Here is a 19,328-nt window from a genome sequence, read left to right as displayed (position 1 = left end):
ATCCCAGAAGAAGAATGCAGTCTGGGTGGCCTCAGAAGCATCCATGCTCACTGCAGATACAGTGTTCCTAGTTTCTGGAACTCTCAGCTTAGCCTGGCCCAAGTCTAATAGGTGAGATGTCACCTGTCTAGGTGTGGCCTGTACCCACCTCTGCTGCACATCTAGTCTTTCCTCCCGGCAGTATCAGTGTCCGTACATTCACCAACAAATTAAAGAATCTTCCAAGTGAAAAAGCAAATGGATTCCTCCCCTCTCCCCAAAGTTTCTGAGCTCCCCTAGACTAGGGAGAGCAGAGGAACTTGGAATTAGCACTTGAAGTACTGGGTCACCCAGTTCCTAGTGCCATCAGATCTGGGCTGAGCTGAGCCGTTCCCCTACCTCATCCTGTTACATGGCTGTCCCATCCCTGGTCATCAGAATCTGCCTAAGCCTCCCCCTCCACAGTTTCCCTACCTCCAGCTAGGGTCTTATTTCTATGCATTGCTCACAGAGCCTCATGAAGCTTTCATTTTCTCCAATGCATGCCCAGCAAAAGCTTAAAACTGCATCCCTTTCTCTGCCTGCTTCCCTCCCTCCCAGTTCCTGGTCAGCTGGGTTCTACTGCCTCCTGCAGAGGTCTCCAGGGACACCAGGACTTGGTGCTTCTCTCCTCTCTCAACTTTGGACCCAACAGGCCCTCCTGTCAGTGCTGCCCATGGGTCTCCAGGACCCCTCTGCTTCCTGCTGCCCTGTCCTCAGCTCACTCCCAGCCACATGCAGCCCTCTGGGTCATGTCCTTCCAGGTCACTCCTGCAGGATATCCGGTCTGCCCCCAAATGTCCTAGAGAGCATGTGGGTCAGCAGTTTGGGCCGAATTCCATCACCTCCACTAGCTTTGTCAGTGATGTTTCCTAAGGCCCACTGGACTTTGCACTCCATGATGTCTGGCTAAAGCTGAGGGATTCACATCATCGTGGTTACCTGGGTCATGAAGATCTTTTTTGTATAGTTCTTTGTATTCTGGGCGTCCCTGGTGCCTCAGATGGCAAAGTGTCTCCCTGAAATGCAGGAGACCCAGGTTCAATCCCTGGGTCAAGAATATCCCCTGGAGAAGGAAATGGCAACCCACTCAAGTAAGTACACTTGCCTGGAAAATTCTGTGGATGGAGAAGCCTGATAGGCTACAGTCCATGGGGTTGCAAAGAGGCGGACCCGACTGAATGACTTCACTTTCACTTTTTGTGTATTCTTGCCACCTTTTCTTAGTATCTTCTGATTCTGTTAGGTCCATACCATTTCTCTCCTTTATTGTGCCCATTTTCTTGAAGAGATTTGCTAGTCTTTCAGTCTTTCCCAGCAAAAAAAAAAAATACAAAAACAAAAAACAAAACCCAACAGTCCAGATTGATTTAAATAAGCATAGAACCAGACTCAGATAGGACACAAGTGTTGGAATTATCTTTCAGACCAGAATTTTTAAACTGTGACAAAGATGTTAAGGGCTCTAATGGATAAAGTAGAGGGCAAATGCTAAGAAAGTATCAAAAGGGAATGTGAGAAATTGAAAACACTGTAACAAATGAAGACTGCCTTTGATGGGCTCATTAGCCAACTTTCTACAGTCTAGAAAAGAATCCATGAGCTTGAAGAAATGTCATTAGAAATCTCCCAACTGAAATCCAAAATGAAAAAGGAATAATAACAATGAATAGAAAATAGAATATTCTAAGATTGGGATAATTACAAAAGCTGTAGCATACCTGTAATTAGAATAGCAGAAAGAGAAAAGAGAGTAGAAGAACTATTTGAATAATGGTTGAGAATTTTCCAAAATGATGGAGACTAAACCACAGATCCAGGGGGTTCAGAGACCACCAGTAAAAAAGAAATCTACGCTGAGGCACATTACATTCCATTACAGAAAATCAAAGATGAAAACACCTTGAAAGAACCAGGGCAGGGTTGGGGGGGGGGGGGAGGTGCGGGCGGTGGTGTGGGGATGGGGCAACAATAACTACAGATGAAGTTAAGACTTCTCATCAGAAATCATGAAAGAAAGTGTGGCATGACATATATACAAATTATTATATTTAAAAAAAAATCACTAACCTAGAAATTAGTATCCAACAAAATAATTCATCAGAAGTGAAGGAGAAAATCAAAGACCCCAAATAGACAAAGCAGTCCTGAAAAAGAAGAATGGAGCTGGAGGAATCAACCTTCCTGACTTCAGATTATACTGCAAAGCTACAGTCATTAAGACAGTATGGTATTGCTGCAAAACTAAAAATGCAGAGCAATGGAACAAGATAGAAAGCCCAGAGATAAACCCAAGCGTCTGTGGGCATCTTATCTTCGACAAAGGAGGCAAGAATATACAATGGAGAAAAGACAGCCTCTTCAATAAGTGGTGCTGGGAAAACTGGGCAGCTACATGTAAAACAATGAAAATAGAACACTTTCTAACACTATACACAAAAATAAACTCAAGATGGATTAAAGATTGAAATGTAAGGCCAGAAACTATAAAGCTCTCAGAGGAAAACATTGACAGTATACTCTTTGACATATATCATCTTTGACACAGCTCAAAAAAAATATTTATCTATTCTTAATAACTGATAACTTCAAATAATAATGGCAACAATAGATTGGGTGATAATGACAGCAATGTTAGAGATGGAAGGGAGGAAATGGTAATATTCTGTTATTCCTATTTATAAGTTACCTGCACTACTAGCCCATGAAGTGAAATAGTGTCATTTGAAAGTGGACTGAGATTGGCTATAAACCTGCATTTCAAACTCTAGGAAAATCACTATAAAATTGGTATGCTAAATAGAGGGTAGCGTATGGAATCATATCATAGTACAGCCATGACAGAGATTTCTAAATATCTTTAATGTTCATAACTACTTTGAAATGATAGTAGTTGTAAGTCTTCCCCAACTAGAAGCTGTTTAATCATTGATAAAAATACACACTTATAATGATGTGACAAATTTATATTTTGATAGTTTGCATTTTGCTAACTTCAATATAATTGATTCTTTGTATTTTAAAAAAATTTTACGCATTTAAAAACATTCTGAGGCATTCCACTTTATGCATTAAAAATATTTTTAAATAGTCTGAGCTTTACCAAACTACCATCATCCACCCATCCGTCATCATTCCCTTTAACCCTGGGAACATGCAGAGATTCTGACACTGCCTATTCCAAATGAGTGACGGCTTTGAGGAGATTAACCAGTGTGTTAATCAGATGAAGAGTCTGTCCCTAGTCAGACCCACATCATGCACACCAGGGCTTGCTTGGGATGGTCCCTCTGGTCCTTCTGCCTCTCTCCGAGCCAACCACTCCTGACTTGAGGGTGGCAGGACTCTGTGCAAGAATCACTGTCAAATGAAAAAAAAAAAAAAAAATCCAGATATAGTAAGCAGAGACTTTCATTTGAAAAGATTATTGCAAGGGAGGGGAAAGGGCTATTGCAATAGCAAAGGAAAATTCTTTCTTCTACCCATCTTACTTCTTAGCTGGGGCTCTGTTAACAGAAGATGAATTAATAAGAGAAAAGCATGAAAGTTCCACCATGACTCAGGAGCCCTCATAAGGAAATGAATACCCACCGACAAAACCGAAATGCTTTCGTGTTAGATGGAACAAAGGCAATTATGGGAAAATGACTAAATTATACCTGGGAGGCTACAAGAAGGCAGGAATTATCTTAATAAGGTCAGTTTCTGCAGAATCCTCTTTGGTCTTAATATTTCATCCTCGATGACAAGACTTTCTTGCATAGGGCAGGCATCTTTCACGCGGGACTTTTAACTCCCGTTTTCAGTAAGGTGACATCAGAATGCTCTCGCATCAGCTGTTTTTCAAGTGTCTAGTTTAAAACTAATCCTTCAGCTATGTCTTTAAGGTCTATAAGCCTCTCACAGGTTTAGGTAGTGAAGGATCTTCTTTTACACTGAGAAGTGAGCAAGACTAGGAAGATTATCCAGTATGAGAAAGTGGAATGCCAGGGCAGTTGATGGGACGGTAGGTCAGGGAAGGCTTCACTCCTGAGCCCAGCCAGTTCCCAGGTTAGGGCTCGGAGATAGGATACTGAAACACAGCTGAGCAGATAAGCATCTTGTTCAGAACTGTCAGGCTGGTTTATTTCTCTCAGCAGGTTCCCAACATAAGAGATTTGAAACACCAAATTAACTACAGCTCAAGCACTTAGGATTATCTCAGCTTTCCTCTGGTATAGCAACAGTTTGAAATAGCAGGCTAGTTATGGCCCAGTAAGAGCTCAGGCAAACACAACTTTATTAAAAATGTAACAGATAATACACTGTCAAGACAGGCGGGAGGACCAACCCTGGAAAGGTCCAGATCCTGCTTGGTTTTTCCTTTAGATCCGTGCTGACTCCTCCCCTTGTTTTCAGCTTTATGCAAAATAGGGCTTCTACCTGCCACCAATCAGGGAAAGGAATGCAAATAGCATGTGCCCAAAGCCAATCAGGGAAGAGGGTATACCTTTGGGGGGTGGGGGCAGTTTCCTGCCAGAGGTCCTCCCTTAGGTCCTCTACTTCCTGTTCTTTCTGCTTCGCCCACTCCCCACCCCTCCCCCACCCCCCGCCCCCACCTCCCCACCCCCATCTTGGGTGTCGTCAGTGTCATTTGGCGAAGATGGGTCACTGCAGGGCACAACGATTGAGGGAATTCCTTTAACCATCAAGAAAATTCAAATTGTCACTACCTACAGGCCAAATGCAGAGTGTAAGCTTGTAGAACTTTCTTCCCTCAGCCCATAGGGGAGGAAGAGAATGCTGAAGAAAAACAAGGGAGCAGTACGCGGAGATGCATCACACGCAATGACACCCACCTGAACCCAGACCTGATGCCCACCCTGATCCAACTCAGACCCACTTGGTCTCCGAGCAACCCTGCGAGCTCCAAGACGCCAGCCTGTGAGGCCAAGCCCTCGCATGCCGAAAATAAGGGGCAGGCGCCCATGTTGTATGCCTCCATGGACCAATCAGAGCTTAGCCTGCCCTCACGCCACCCAGCAATTGGCCAATGGGAAGGCTACACCCTCTATAAAAGAGGGCAGGCTTCGGCGGTCCGGCACGTCGGTCGGAGGGGGACGGGGAAGGCTGTAACGGCTGCTTTCCTCTAGGTGGTGGAAGCGACAGCGGCATGGCTCGAACGGAGCAAACTGCCCGCGAGTCCACTGGTGGCAAGGTACATCGTAAGCAGCTAGCTACCAAAGTTGCTGGCCAGAGTGCCCCAGCCGCCGGTGGCGTGAAGAAGCCACATCGCTATCGGCCTGGAACCGTAGCACTGCGCGAGATCCGCCGCTACCAGAAGTCTACCGAACTTCTGATTGAGAAGTTGCCGTTTCAGCGCCTGGTGCGGGAGATTGCACAGGATTTAAAAACCGATCTGTGCTTCCGGAGTTGCGCTGTGATGGCACTGCAGGAGGCTTGTGAGTCGTATCTAGTCAGTCTCTTTGAAGACACCAATCTATGTGCCATCCATGCTAAGCGTGTCACCATCATGCCTAAGGATATTCAGCTGGCACGGCGAATTCGTGGAGAGCGTGCCTAGATTCTTCTGTGCACGTGATTGATAATTTTGACCCCAAAGGCTCTTTTCAGAGCCACTAACTGCTCAAAAAGAGTGCTGCACACAGACGAGTTAGGTCTTTTTGGGTTAAGAGGCCTGACTGATTATAAGCATCCACACGGCTTTTTCCGGGTGTGTGTGTGTGTGTGTGAGTCACTCAGTTGTGTCCTGCTCTGCCAAGCTAGGCTCCTCTGTCCCTGGAGTTCTCCAGGCAAGCGTACTGGACCAGGTTGCTAGTCCCTTCTCCAGGGGCTCTTGGTGACACTGGGATTGAACCGAGGTCTCCTGCAGTGCAGGCAGCCTCTTGACTGTCTGAGCCATCAGGAAAGCCTCAGTGAAATCATGGGTAGTACCAAGTATTCCCCCTTTCAAGAAGAGAGCTTTTCTGTGGAAGTTAATTAGCCAATACACCTGATGCGGAGAACTAATAGCTGAGCAAAGACCTTGGTAACTGGGAAAGATTGATGGCAGGAGAAGGGGACAACAGAGAATGAGCTGGGGGGATGATGTCATAGAATCAATGAATATGAGTTTGAGCGAGCTCCGGGAGTTGATGGGACAGGGAAGCCTGGCGTTCTGCAGATCATGGGGTTGCAAAGAGTCGGACAGGACTGAGGAACAGCTGGTAACTTGGTGGCAGCACGTGGTAATGAGTTTTCCATCCCCATTGAGTGAGCTTGTTGAAACACAGGGTGGTTAACCATACTTGCAGTAGTGGAGCTCTGTGGAGATGATGGGAGCGTGGATTTTAGGGGGAAAATAATTTTCTCTTCCATTGGTGGTGATTTGAAGTTTCTCCACTGAGGCTTTATTAAGTTGATTAAAAGCTTGCTAGATTTTCTCGTCATGCAAAGGGGATAAAATCCATTGCCTACTGTACTTGTTTGGGCTACACTTTTGGCCATGTGTATGGTTGAAATGATGAAGCCTGTATGTAGCTAAGAGAAATAACCAATGTTGATTTTTTTTTTTTTTTTACTTACTAGATTTCTGGCTTAATTATAAAAAAATTAAAGGCTATAAATAGATAAGAGATGTGTACTTGGGTCCCAACTGCAGGATCTTGTGCTCCCATGGAGTTATGGTGCACCACCCTCCAGGCATGTGTATGAGTTCTTGCTAACCAACCTGCAAACTCCAGTCCTACAGGGGTTGTCATGGAAGCCCCATTACACCGGCACGGTTGATTGAGTCATTAGAGATTGAATGCAGTCTCCAGCTGCTGTCCCCTTCCTGGAGATGGCCTTGAAAGTTTCAAACCTCTAATCACAGTTCATTCCTTGTGGACATAATCTGCAGTATGTCACCACCAAAGGCTTGGTGATAAACTTCGGACAGGCCTGGTCTGTGTGTATCGGGAAAGCTTCAATTCCAGATATGTCTGCTTCATTCCAGGTCACCAGGTGACATGCAGATCCAGTCTGGGTTTGCTGCTTTCTATGAATTAAATCTATTGCTTGCAAGATAAATACGTCACAAAGCACAGAAAAGGAAGGTTGCAGACTTAGGGTTATTTAAAAGGAGATAAGTATTGCAAGTTAGCATCAGCTTTCTTTGTTTTTCATCTCCCAACTCTGCTATTTTGGTGCCTGTTTTATTCTGATTTTTTAAATTTCAGGATAGTAAAAGCCGTGACCAATAATTCCAGGCTGGTGCTAGGGATTATTGAAACAGCAGGACCCTGTGGTACTTGCCCGCCCCCACCCCCACCCCATGTCATTTACTTGTCTTTTGTCTGTGGAAAACTGTAGTCAAATAAATAAGTGTAATTTGAGGAGTGGGAAATGTGGAAACAAAGGAAAACAAGGAGACCAAATAACGACAATGTAGTCAGTAAGTATAGTCAAGGAACTTTAGTTCTTTCTCAAGGGTATAGGTAATATTCTGAGCCATATCCTATGAGCTGTCTTATAGATACTAAAACGCTAGGGTGAAAAATTAATTACATGATGACCAGACTGTACCCATGACATAAGCTGCCACCATTCCAAGAACTGGCCTCAAAGAAATGGGAACAAATGGACCCTGGATCTGAAGATTAACTGTACCTGAAATTACCAAGATGACGTTTGGCAGACGACCGGGACCAATTTAAAGATAACTGTCGGAACTGACTGCTGTTTCTATGTGTCGCTGTCCTCCACTTTTGTCTAAAAAAAAGCTTCTGCCTCACTAGTTTCCACGATATCTGCCCTCCCCCAACCCTAGTGACCGGCATCTGAAATAAAGCAAATTTTCCTTTCCACCAACCAGGCCTGCTTATTGGCTTTTCAGTAAAGAGGAGTGATACTCTAATATTATTTGGTGATACTCTAATATTATGATGTCATTGTTCATAAGGACCTGCCTGATCAGAGCCCTGGTAAGGATATAAATGTGCCATGATTTCAAACCAGTTTAAGTCGGGGTTTGCAACCAAGAATTCTACGAAACAGAATCCTGCCCTTAGGGTGGCATATCATGACTAAATTGGTTTACTCTAATACTTCCCAACTGCAGAAAATCTACCCCACAAGAGACTGACCCAGACTTGCCTGTCAGTGTCCAGGAGTCTGGTGGAGGTACGGGTTGACAATGGCCTGCTGCAGGGTCAGGGACACTGAGTACAACAGTGTGTGCCCAAGACATTTGAAGGAGATCACCGTTATCTTCATTACCCCTACCAAGTTTGCTCTCAGGTCAAACAACAGGGAGGGAATACAGCCCCACCCATCAACAAAGTTGGATTAGACTTACTGAACATGGCCCCGCCCATCAGAACAAGACCCAGTTTCCCCCCCCCGCCCCGCCCACCCCGCCCCCCCCCCCCCGAGTCAGTTTCTGCCATTAGGAAGCTTCCATAAACTTCTTATCTATCAGAGGGCAGACTGCATGAAAACTACAATCACAGAAAACTACTCAAACTGATCACATGGACCACAGCCTTGTCTAACTCAATGAAACTATGAGCCAAGCCACGTAGGGCCACCCAAGACGGACGGGTCATGGTGGAGAGTTCTAACAAAACATGGTCCGTGAGGGAAGGGAATGGCAAACCACTTCAGCATTGTTACCTTGAGAACCCCATGAACAGTATGAAAAGGCAAAAAGATAGGACACTGACAGATGAATGCCCCAGGTCACTAGGTGCCCAATATGCTACTGGAGAAGAGTGGAGGAATAACTCCAGAAACAATGAAGACATGGAGCCTAAGTGAAAACAACGCCCAGTTCTGGATGTGACGGGTGATGGAAGTAAAGTCCGATGCTGTAAAGAACAATACTTCATAGGAGCCTGGAATGTTAGGTCCACGGATCAAGGTAAATTGAAAGTGGTCAAACAGGAGATGGCAAGAGTGAATATCGACATTTTAGGAGTCCACAAAATAAAGTGGACTGGAATGGGCGAATTTAATTCCAATGACATCATATCTACTACTGTGGGCAAGAATCCCTTAGAAGAAATGGAGTAGCCCTCATAGTCAACAAGAGAGTTCGAAATGCGGTTGTTGGGTGCAGTCTCAAAAATGAACGATCTCAGTTCACTTCCAAGGCAAACCATTCAGTGTCACAGTAATCCAATTCTATGCTCCAACCACTAATGCTGAAGAAGCTGAAGTTGAATGGTTCTATGAAGAAGACCTAGAAGACCTTCTTGAACTAACATCCAAAAAAGATGTCATTTTCTCTATTTTTGGTCCTTTTCATTATAGGGGACTGGAATGCAAAAGTAGGAAGTCAAGAAATACCTGGAGTAACAGGCAAATTTGGCCTTGGAGTACAAAATGAAGCAGGGCAAAGGCTGAGAGTTGTGCTAAGAGAATGCCCTGGTCATACCAAACACCCTCTTCCAACAACACAAGAGACATCACCAGATGGTCAGTACTGAAATCAGAGTGAGTATATTCTTTGCAGGCAAAGATGGAGAAGCTCTATACAGTCAGCAAAAACAAGACCGGGAGCTGACTGTGGCTCAGATCATGAACTCCTTATTGCAAAATTCACATACATTGAAGAAAGTAGGAGAAATCACTAGACTATTCAGGTATAACCTAAATAATATCCCTTACAATTATACAGTAAAAGTGACAAATAGATTCAAGGAACTGGATCTGATAGTGTGCCTGATGAACTATGGATGGAGGTTCATGACATTGTACGAAAGGCAGTGATCAAGACCATCCTCAAGAAAAAGAAATGCAACAAGGTAAAATGGTTGTGTGAGGAGGCCTTACAAATAGCTGAGAAAAGAAGAGACGCTAAAGACAAAGGAGAAAAGGAAAGCTATACCCATCTGAATGCAGAGTTCCAAAGAATAACAGGGAGAGAGAAAGTCTTCCTCAGTGGTCAATGCAAAGAAATAGAGGAAAACAATAGAATGGGAAAGACTAGAGATCTCTTCAAGAAAATTAGAGATACCAAGGGAACATGTCATGCAAAGATGGGCTCAATAAAGGACAGAAATGGTATGGATAAACCTAACAGAAGAAGATATTAAGAAGAGAGGTGGCAAGAATACACAGAAGAACTATACAAAAAAGATCTTCATGACCCAGATAACCACGATGATGTGATCACTAACCTAGACCCAGACACCCTGAAATGCAAAGTCAAGTGGGCCTTAGGAAACATCAAACAAAGCTAGTGGAGGTGATGCGCTATTTCAAATCCTAAAAGATGATGCTGTGAAAGTGCTGCACTCAATATGCCAGCAAATTTGGAAAACTCAGCAATGGCCACAGGACTGGAAAGGGTCAGTTTTCATTCCAATCACAAAGGCAATGCCAAAAAGTTAAAACTACCACGTAATTGCCCTCACCTCAGTGCTGGCAAAGTAATGCTCAAAATTCTCCAAGCCAGGCGTTAACAGTACATGAGCCATGAACTTCCAGATGTTCAAGCTGGATTTAGAAAAGGCAGAGGAAACAGAGATTAAATTGCCAACATCTGCTGGATCATCGAAAAAGCAAGAGAGTTCCAGAAACACATCTACTACTGCTTTACTGATTATGCCAAAGTATTTGATTTGACTGTGTAGATCACAACAAACTGTGGAAAATTCTTAAAGAGATGGGCCTACAAGACCACCTTACCTGCCTCCTGAGAAATCTGTATGCAGGTCAAGAAGCAACATATGAAGTCGTTACATCCTGAATGTTATCCTAAACTTTATCCTTAAACTTTATCTTAAACTATATGTTCATTTTCTCTTAAATCACCCAGTGCAGAGTTGTACCCAAAATTTGTATTTAACTATTGTTACTGACATACGTATTGGCCTTCATATTGATCATCCTTGTGACTGGCCTGGGAAGCCTCTTCTTGATGAGCGTAGACTGGCATGCTGCAGTCCATGGAGTCACAAAGAGTTGGACATGACTGAGCGACGGAACTGAACTGAACAGAAAATAAAGGACTTAGTTGCATATTAACTTTAGTACAGCAAGCCTTGGCGGCCATTGCCTAGAGGACCTTGTTAGAAAAGAGGACAGTGATGATGCTAAGAGTCCACTCTGACTACATGCACACCTGAACCTGTTGGAGTATAGCTGAGTACTATTCCACTGTATATATGTATTACATCTTCTTTATCCATTACTCTTTTGATGGATATTTATGTTACTGTCATGTGCTGGCTGCTGTAAACAGTGCTGCAATGAACATTTGGGTTGCACGCATTTTTTTGAATTCTGATTTTCTCTGCATAAATGTGGTAGTTTTTTTTAGTTTCTTACGGAACCTCCAGACTCTTCTCCACAGTAGCTGTATCCCAACAGTATAAGAGGGTTCCCTTCTCTCTACAGTCTCTCCAGCATTTATTGTTTATAGATTTTTTTTGATTATGCGATTCTCACCATGTGAGTTGATACCTTATGATGTTGTTGTTCAATCACTAAGTCGTGTCTGTCCCTTTACAAGGGACAATACCCCTTTACAAGGGTATGGACAGCAGCATGCCAGGCTTCCCTGTCCTTCAGTCTCTCCTAGAGTTTACTCAAATTCATTTCAATTGAATCAGTGATGCTATCCAACCATCTCATCCTCTGCCACCCTCTTCTCCTTTTGCCTTCAATCTTTCACAGCATCGGGGTCTTTTCTAATGAGTCAGCTCTTCAGTCAGGTGGCCAAAGTATTGGAGCTTCAGCATCAGGCCTTCCAATGAATATTCAGGATTGATTTCCTTTAGGATTGACCGGTTTCATCTCCTTGCTGTCTAAGAGACTCTCAAGAGTCTTCTCCAGGACCATAACTTGAAAGTATCAATTCTTCAGCCCTTAGCCTGCCTTATGGTCCAACTCTCAAAATCCATACATGACTACTAGTAAAACCATAGCTTTGACTATACAGACCTTTGTCAGCAGAGTGATGTCTCTGCTTTCTAATACGCTGTCTAGGTTTGTCATGGCTTTCCTTCCAAGGAGCAAGGGTCTTTTTAATTTCATGGCTACAGTCACCATTTGTGGTGATTTTGGAGCCCAAGAAAAGAAAGTCTGTCACTGTTTGCAATTTTTCCCCTTCTGTTTTCCACAAAGTGATGGGACAAGATGCTATGATCTTTGGTTTTGAACGCTGAGGTTTAAGCCAGCTGTTTCTTCTTTCACTCTTCATCAAGAGGTTCTTTAGTTCCTCTTCACTTTCTGCCATCAGAACGGTCTCATCTGCATATCTGAGGTGGTTGATATTTCTCCCAGCAATTCTGATTCCAGCTTGTGATTCATCTAGGACGGCATTTTGCCTAATGTACTCTGCATATAAGTTAAATAAGCAGGGTGACAATATACAGCCTTATTATACTCCTTTCCCAATTTTGAACCAGTCAGTTGTTCCATGTCCAGTTGTAACTGCTGCTGCTTTGTCTACTACATACAGGCTTCTCAAGAAGTAAGACAAGAAAGATGGTCTGGTATTCCCATCTTATTAAGAATTTGTGTGTGTGTGTGTGTGTGTGTGTGTGTGTGATCTACACAGTGGAAGGATTTAGCATAGTCAATGAAGGAGAAGTTGATGATTTTCTGGAATTCCATTGCTTTCTCTATGATCCAATAAATATTGGCAGTTTTATCTCTGGTTCCTCTCCCTCTTCACAACCCAGCTTGCACGTCTGGAACTTCTTGGTTCAAGTACTGCTGAACCTTAGGTTAAAGGATTTTGAGCATAACCTTGCTAGCATGTGAAATGAGCACAATTGCATGGTAGTTTGAACATTCTTTGGCGTTGCCCATCTTTGGGATTGGAATGAAAACTAACCTTTTCCAGTCCAATGGCCGCTGCTGAGTTTTCGAAATTTGCTGACATATTGTGTGTAGCAGTTTAACAGCATCTTATCTTTTAGGATTTTAAATAGCTTAGCTGGAATTCCATCACCTTCACTAGCTTTGTTCATAGTAATTCTTCCTAAGGCCCACTTGACTTCGCATTCCAGGAGGTCCGGCTCTACATGAGTGACCCCACCATCGTGGTTATTAAGACTTTTTATATATAGCTCTGTGTATTCTCACCACCTCTTGATATTTCCTGCTTCTGTTAGGTCCTTAAAATTTCTGTCGTTTATTATGTTTATCCTTGCTTGAAATATTCCCTTAATATCTCCAATTTTCTTGAAGAGATTTCTGGTCTTTCCCATTCTATTGTTTTTCTCTATTTCTTTGCATTGTTTACTTAAGAAGACTTTATCTCTCCTTGCTATTCTCTGGAATTCTGTATTGAGTGGGGTCTATCTTTCCCTTTCTCCTTTGTCTTTCACTTGTCTTCTTTTCTCAGTTATTTGTAAAGCCTCCTGAGACAAGCATTTCACCTTCTTTTTCTTTGGGATGGTTTTGGTCAATGCCTACTGTACAGTGTTATGAACCTCCATATTTCTTCAGGCACTCTACCAGATATAATCCTTTGAATCTATTTGTCACTTCCAGTGTATAATCATAAGGGATTTTATTTAGGTCATACCTGAATGGCCTAGTAGTTCCCCTACTTTCTTCAATTTAAGCCTCATCTTTGCAATAAGGAGCTGATGAACTGAGCCACAGTAATCTCCCGGTCCTGTTTTTGCCAACTGTATAGAGCTTCTCCATCATCAGCTGCGAAGAAGACAATCAACCTGATTTTGGTATCGCTTCCTCAAGTAAATTTTTATAAATTTGTTTATTTTGGCTGCATTGGTTCTTCATGGCTGCACAGGCTTTTCTCTAATTTGTGGCCAGAGGGGGCTACTCTCTAGCTGCTTCTCATTTCACTTTTCTGTTGCTGCAGAGCACAGGCTTAGGGGTACGTGGGCTTCAGTAGTTGCAGCTCCCAGGATGTAGAGCACAGGCTCACTAATGTGTTGCAGAGGCTTAGTTGCATGTGGGATCCGCCTGGAACAGGGATTGAACTCACGCCTCGTGCATTGGCAGGCAGATTCTTTGCCACTGAGCCACCAGGGAAGCCCCTCGTAGAGTTTTGATTTGCGTTTCTCTAACAATGAGAGATGTTGAGCATCTTTTTCATGTGTTTGTTATCCATCGACGTCGTCTTTGGAGAAATGTTTGTTTAGTTCTTCCTCCCCATTTTTAAATTCTTCCCCCCGCCCCCCGCACTGAAATGCATGAGCTGCTTGTATGTTTTGGAGATTAATCCTTTGTCAGTTGCTTCACTTGCAATTTTTTCTCCCATTTGAGAGTTGTCTTTTCATCTTTTTCGTGGTTTCCTTTGCTATGTAAAAGCTTCCGTTAATTAGATCACAATTGATTATTTTCATTACTCTAGGAAGTGGGTCAAAAAAGATATTGCTGTAAAGTTTTAGAGTGTCTGGCCTTATATTTATGTCTTTAATCCATTTTGAGTTTATTTTCGTGTATGGTAGAAGGAAGTGTTCTAATTTCATTTACATGTAGCTGTCTAGTTTTCCCAGCACCACTTATTGAAGAGGCTGTCTTTTCTCCATTGTATATTCTTGTCTAACAATCATAGGTCTAGCTAGGTGACAACAGTGCATAGATGCATAGATTAGGTGACACAGGTGTGTGGGTTTATCTCCAGGCTTTCTATCCTGTTCCATTGATTTATATTTTTATTTTTGTGCCCATATCCTACTGTCTTGATTACTGTAGCTTTGTTTTATAGTCTGAAGTCTGGGAGCCTGATTCCTCTAGCCCAGTTTTTCTTTCTCAAGATTGCTTTTTCTATTCAGGGTCTTTTGTGTTTCCATATAAGTTGTACAGAGTTTTTTTGTTGTTCTAATTATCTGGAAAATGCCATTGATAATTTGATAGAGATTGCACTGAATATGCAGATTGCTTTGGGTAGTATAGTCATTTTCACAATATTGATTCTTTCATTCCAAGAACATGGACTATATCTCCATGTATTTGTGTCATCTCTGATGTATTTCATCAGTATTTTATAGTTTTCTGAGTACAGACCTTTTGCCTCTTAAGGTAGGTTTATTCCCAGGAATTTTATTCATTTGGTTGCAGTGGTAATTGGAATTTTTTCCTTAATTTTTCCTTCTGGTCTTTCATTGTTAGTGTAAGAATGGCATCCCCAGTGGCTCAGTAGATGAAGAATCTGCCTCCCAATGCAGGAGATGCAGGTTTGAACCCTGGGTCAGTAAGATTCTCTGGAAGAGGAAATGGTAACCCAGTCCAGTATGATGCTGTTGTTCAGTTGTTCAGTGGTGTCCAACTCTTTGCCACCCCATGGACTGCAGCATGCCAGGCTTCCCTATCTTTCACTGTTTCAAACGCATGTCCATTGAGTTGATGATGCCATCCAACTATCTCATCCTGTATCTTCCCCTTCTCCTCCTGCCCTCAATCTTTCCCAGCATCTGGGTCTTTTCCAGTGAGTCACCTCTTTGTATCAGCTGGCCTAAAGGACGGAAGCTTCAGCATCAGTCTTTCCAATGAATATTCAGTGTTGATTTCCTTTAGGATTGACTTGGTTTGATCTCCTTGGTGTCCAAGGGACTCTCAAGAGTCTTTAGCACAACAGTTAGAAAGCATCAATTCTAAAGTGCTCAGCCTTCTTTATGGTCCAACTATTACATCCATACATGACTACTGGAAAAAACATAGATTTGACTAGACAGATTTTGTTGGCAAAGTGATGATTCTGCTTTTTAGTATGCTGTCTAGGTTAGTCATAGCTTTTCTTCCAAAGAGCAAGTGTATTTTAATTTTGTGGCTGCAGTCACCATTCACAGTGATTTGAGCCCAAGAAAGTAAAATCTGTCATTGTTTCTGTTTTCCCCCATCTATTTGCCCTGAAGTGGTAGGACCAGATACCATGACCTTAGTTTACTGAATGTTGAATTTTAAGTCAGTTTTTTCACTCTCCCCTTTCACTTTCATCAAGGGGCTCTTTAGTTCCTCTTTGTTCTCTGCCATTAGTGTGGTATCATCTGTATGTTTGAGGTTATTGATATTTCTCCTGGCTATCTTGATTCCAGCTTGTGCTTCATCCCGCCTGGCATTTTGAATGATGTACTCTACATAGAAGTGAAATAAGCAGTGTGACAATATACAGTCTCGACGTACTCCTTTCCCAATTTGGAACCAGTTTGTTGTTCCATGTCCAGTTCCAAGTGTTGCTTCTTGACCTGCATACAGGTTTCTCAGAAGGCGGGTAAGGTGGTCTGGTATTCCCATCTCTCTAAGAATTTTCCACAGTTTGTTGTCATCCAGAGAGTCAAAGGCTTTAGCATCGTCAGTGAAGCAGAAGTAGATGTCCTTCTGGAATTCCCTTGCTTTTTCTATGATCCAACAGATGTTGCTACAGTTGTACATCTGGAATTTATGTTGAAATCTAACATGAAGGGTTTTGAGCATTATCTTGTCAGCATGCAAAATGAGTGCAATTGTGCAGTAATTTGAACATTGTTTGTCATTGCTGTTTTTTGGGATTGGAATGAAAACTGACCTTTTCCAGTCCTGTGACCACTGCTGAGTTTTCCTTATTTGCTGGTATATTGAGTGCAGCACTTTAATAGAATCATCTTTTAGGATTTGAAATAGCTCAGCTGGGATTCCATCACCTCCACTAGGCTTGTTTGTAGTAGTGCTTCCTAAGGCCCACCTGACTTCACACTCCAGGATGTCTGGCTCTAGGTGAGTGCCTAAACCATTGTGCTTGTCTGGGTCATTAAGACCTTTTTTTGTATAGCTCTTCTGTATAGTCTTGCCACCTCTTCTTAATCCCTTCTGTTTCTGTTAGGTCCCTACCATTTCTTTCTTTTGTTGTGCCCATCTTTGCATTAAATATTCCCTTGGTATCTTTAATTTTCTTGAAGTGATCTCTAGACTTTCCCATTCTAATGTTTTTCTCTAGTTCATTTGCATTGTTTACTTAAGGCTTTCTTATCTTTCCTTGCTATTCTTTGGAACTCTGTATTCAGATGAGTATATCTTTCCTTTTCTCATTTGCTTTGCACTTCTTTTCTCAGCTATTTGAGAGGTCTTCTCAGACAACCATTTTGACTTTTTGCATTTCTAGTTCTTGGGGATTGTTTTGATCACCACCTCCTGCACAATGTTATGAAGTCTGTCCATTGTTCTTCAGGTGCTCTGTCTACCAGGTCTAATCCCTTGACTCTATTTGTCACTTCCACTGTGTGTGTGTGTATATATATATACACACACACACACACACGCACGTATATATATATATATACACACACACACACACATGCATATGTATACATACATATACATATACATACATATATAACATGTATATGGTATATATATAACATATATAAGGGATTTTATGTAGGTCATACCTGAATGGCCTAGTGGTTTTTCCCTCCTTTTTTCCATTTAAGTCTGAATTTTGCAATAAGGAGTTCCAAAAAAAAAACAAAAACACCCTATGTCCAAGGACAAAGGAGAAGCTGCAACAAGACAGTAGGAGGGGCACAAATCACGTTTAAAATCAAACCTCATACCTACCAGAGATTTTTGGAGGACACAAACAAAACCTTGTGGGCACCAGGACCCAGTGAAAGGAGCAGTGACCCCACAAGAGACTGAGCCAGACCCGCCTTTGAGTGTTTGATGATGTCCTGTGGAGCAGTGACCTGCTATGGGGACCGGGCAGCAGCAGCCTGGGAGGCCTGGCGTATGGTGTAAGTCCTCTTAAAGCGGAGTGCATTAGCCTCACTCTAGAGCTACCGGGTGGGTAATCTACAAACTGAAGAGCGATTATACCAAAGAAGTTCTCACACTGTTGCAAAACTTCTAGGCCCCACAACAGACTTCCAGTTTAACTTGGGGATCTGGCAAAGGGACTAAGAATCCCAAGGGAATCTGACTTTGGAAGTTAGCGGGATTTGATTACAGAACTTCCACAAGACTGGGGAGAGAAAGAGACTCTTCTGGGGCACAACAAAGGGAGAGAAAGAGACTCTTCTGGGGCACAACAAAACCTTGTGCACATCAGGGCTCAGGAGAAAGGAGCGGTGACCCCCACAAGAGACTGAGCCAGACTTGCCTGTGAGTGTTTGGGAGTCTCTGGTGGAGGTGTGAGTCAAAAGTGGCCTGCCACAGGGTCAGGGCACTGACGGCGGCAGTCCTGGGGGTGCAGCATGCTGGCATAAGTCCTTTTGTTCGAGGTCAAAATTACCACCATACCCGGACCATACTTTGGCCTCAGGTCCCACCCCCCGCCCCCACCCCCCATCAGTAGAAAATTGGATTAAAAATTTAATGAGCACGGCCCCACCCACCAGAGCAACACCCAGTTTTCCTCACAGCCAGTCCCTCCCATCAGGAAGCTTCCACAAGCCCCTCATCCTCAAGATAAGTTTATCCTTCATCAGAGAGCAGAGAGAATGAAAACCACAGTCACAGAAAACTAACCAAAATGATCACATGGATCACAGATTTCTATAACCCAATGAAACTATGAGCCATGCCATGTAGGGTCACCCAAGATGGATGGATCATGGTGGAGAGTTCTGAGAAAATGTGTTCCACTGGAAAAGGGAATGGCAAACCACTTCAGCACTCTTGCCTTGAGAACCCCATGAACAGTATGAAAAGGCTAAAAGATAGGACGCTGAAAGATCAACCCAACCCCCTAGGTTGGTAGGTGTCTTCTACTGGAGAAGAGCAGAGAAAGTTCCCAGAAGGAATGAAGAGGCCAAACCAAAGTGGAAATGATGCCCAGCTGTAGACGTGTCTTGTGGTGAAAGTAAAGTCCGATACTATAAAGAACAATATTACATAGGAACCTGGAATTCAGGTCCATGAATCAAGGTTAATTGGAAGCAGTCAAACAGATGGCAAGAGTGAACATCAACATTTTAGGAATCAGTGGACCAGAATGGGCAAATTTAATGCAGATGACCATTATATCTACTACGGGGGGCAAGAATCCCTTAGAAGAAATGCAGTAGCCCTCATAGTCAACAAAAGAGTCTGAAATGCAGTGCAATCTCAAAAACGACAGAATGATCTTGATTCATTTCCAGTGCAAACCATTCAATATCATAGTAATCCAAGTCTATGCCCCCAACCACTAATGCTGCAGTTGAACATGTCTATGAAGACCTACAAGACCTTCTAGAACTAACACCTAAAACGATGTCCATTTTTTTGCCTAGGAATGTAAAAGTAGGAAGTCAAGAGATACCTGGAATAACAGGCAAGTTTGACCTTGGAGTACAAATGAAGCAGGGCAAAGGGTAACAGATTTTTGCCAAGAGAAGGCACTGGTCATAGCAAACACTCCAGTATTCTAGTCTAAAATCTCATAGACAGAGGAGCTTGGTGGG

The 19,328-nt window shown here is 42.9% G+C and overlaps 1 protein-coding gene across 1 annotated transcript; it reads left to right on the top strand.

The window, feature by feature from the left end:
* Window positions 1–5,170: 5,170 nt before the first annotated feature.
* On the top strand, window positions 5,171–5,581 carry LOC122436423 (histone H3.1-like). The gene has a single exon (XM_043460223.1). It carries the CDS (start codon window positions 5,171–5,173, stop codon window positions 5,579–5,581), a length of 411 nt encoding a protein of 136 aa, XP_043316158.1.
* The last annotated feature ends 13,747 nt before the right edge of the window (window positions 5,582–19,328 follow it).

Source organism: Cervus canadensis, chromosome Y (assembly GCF_019320065.1).
Source record: "Cervus canadensis isolate Bull #8, Minnesota chromosome Y, ASM1932006v1, whole genome shotgun sequence".
In the NCBI taxonomy this organism is placed as follows: domain Eukaryota; kingdom Metazoa; phylum Chordata; class Mammalia; order Artiodactyla; family Cervidae; genus Cervus; species Cervus canadensis.
This window is presented reverse-complemented; position numbering and strand designations above follow the sequence as displayed.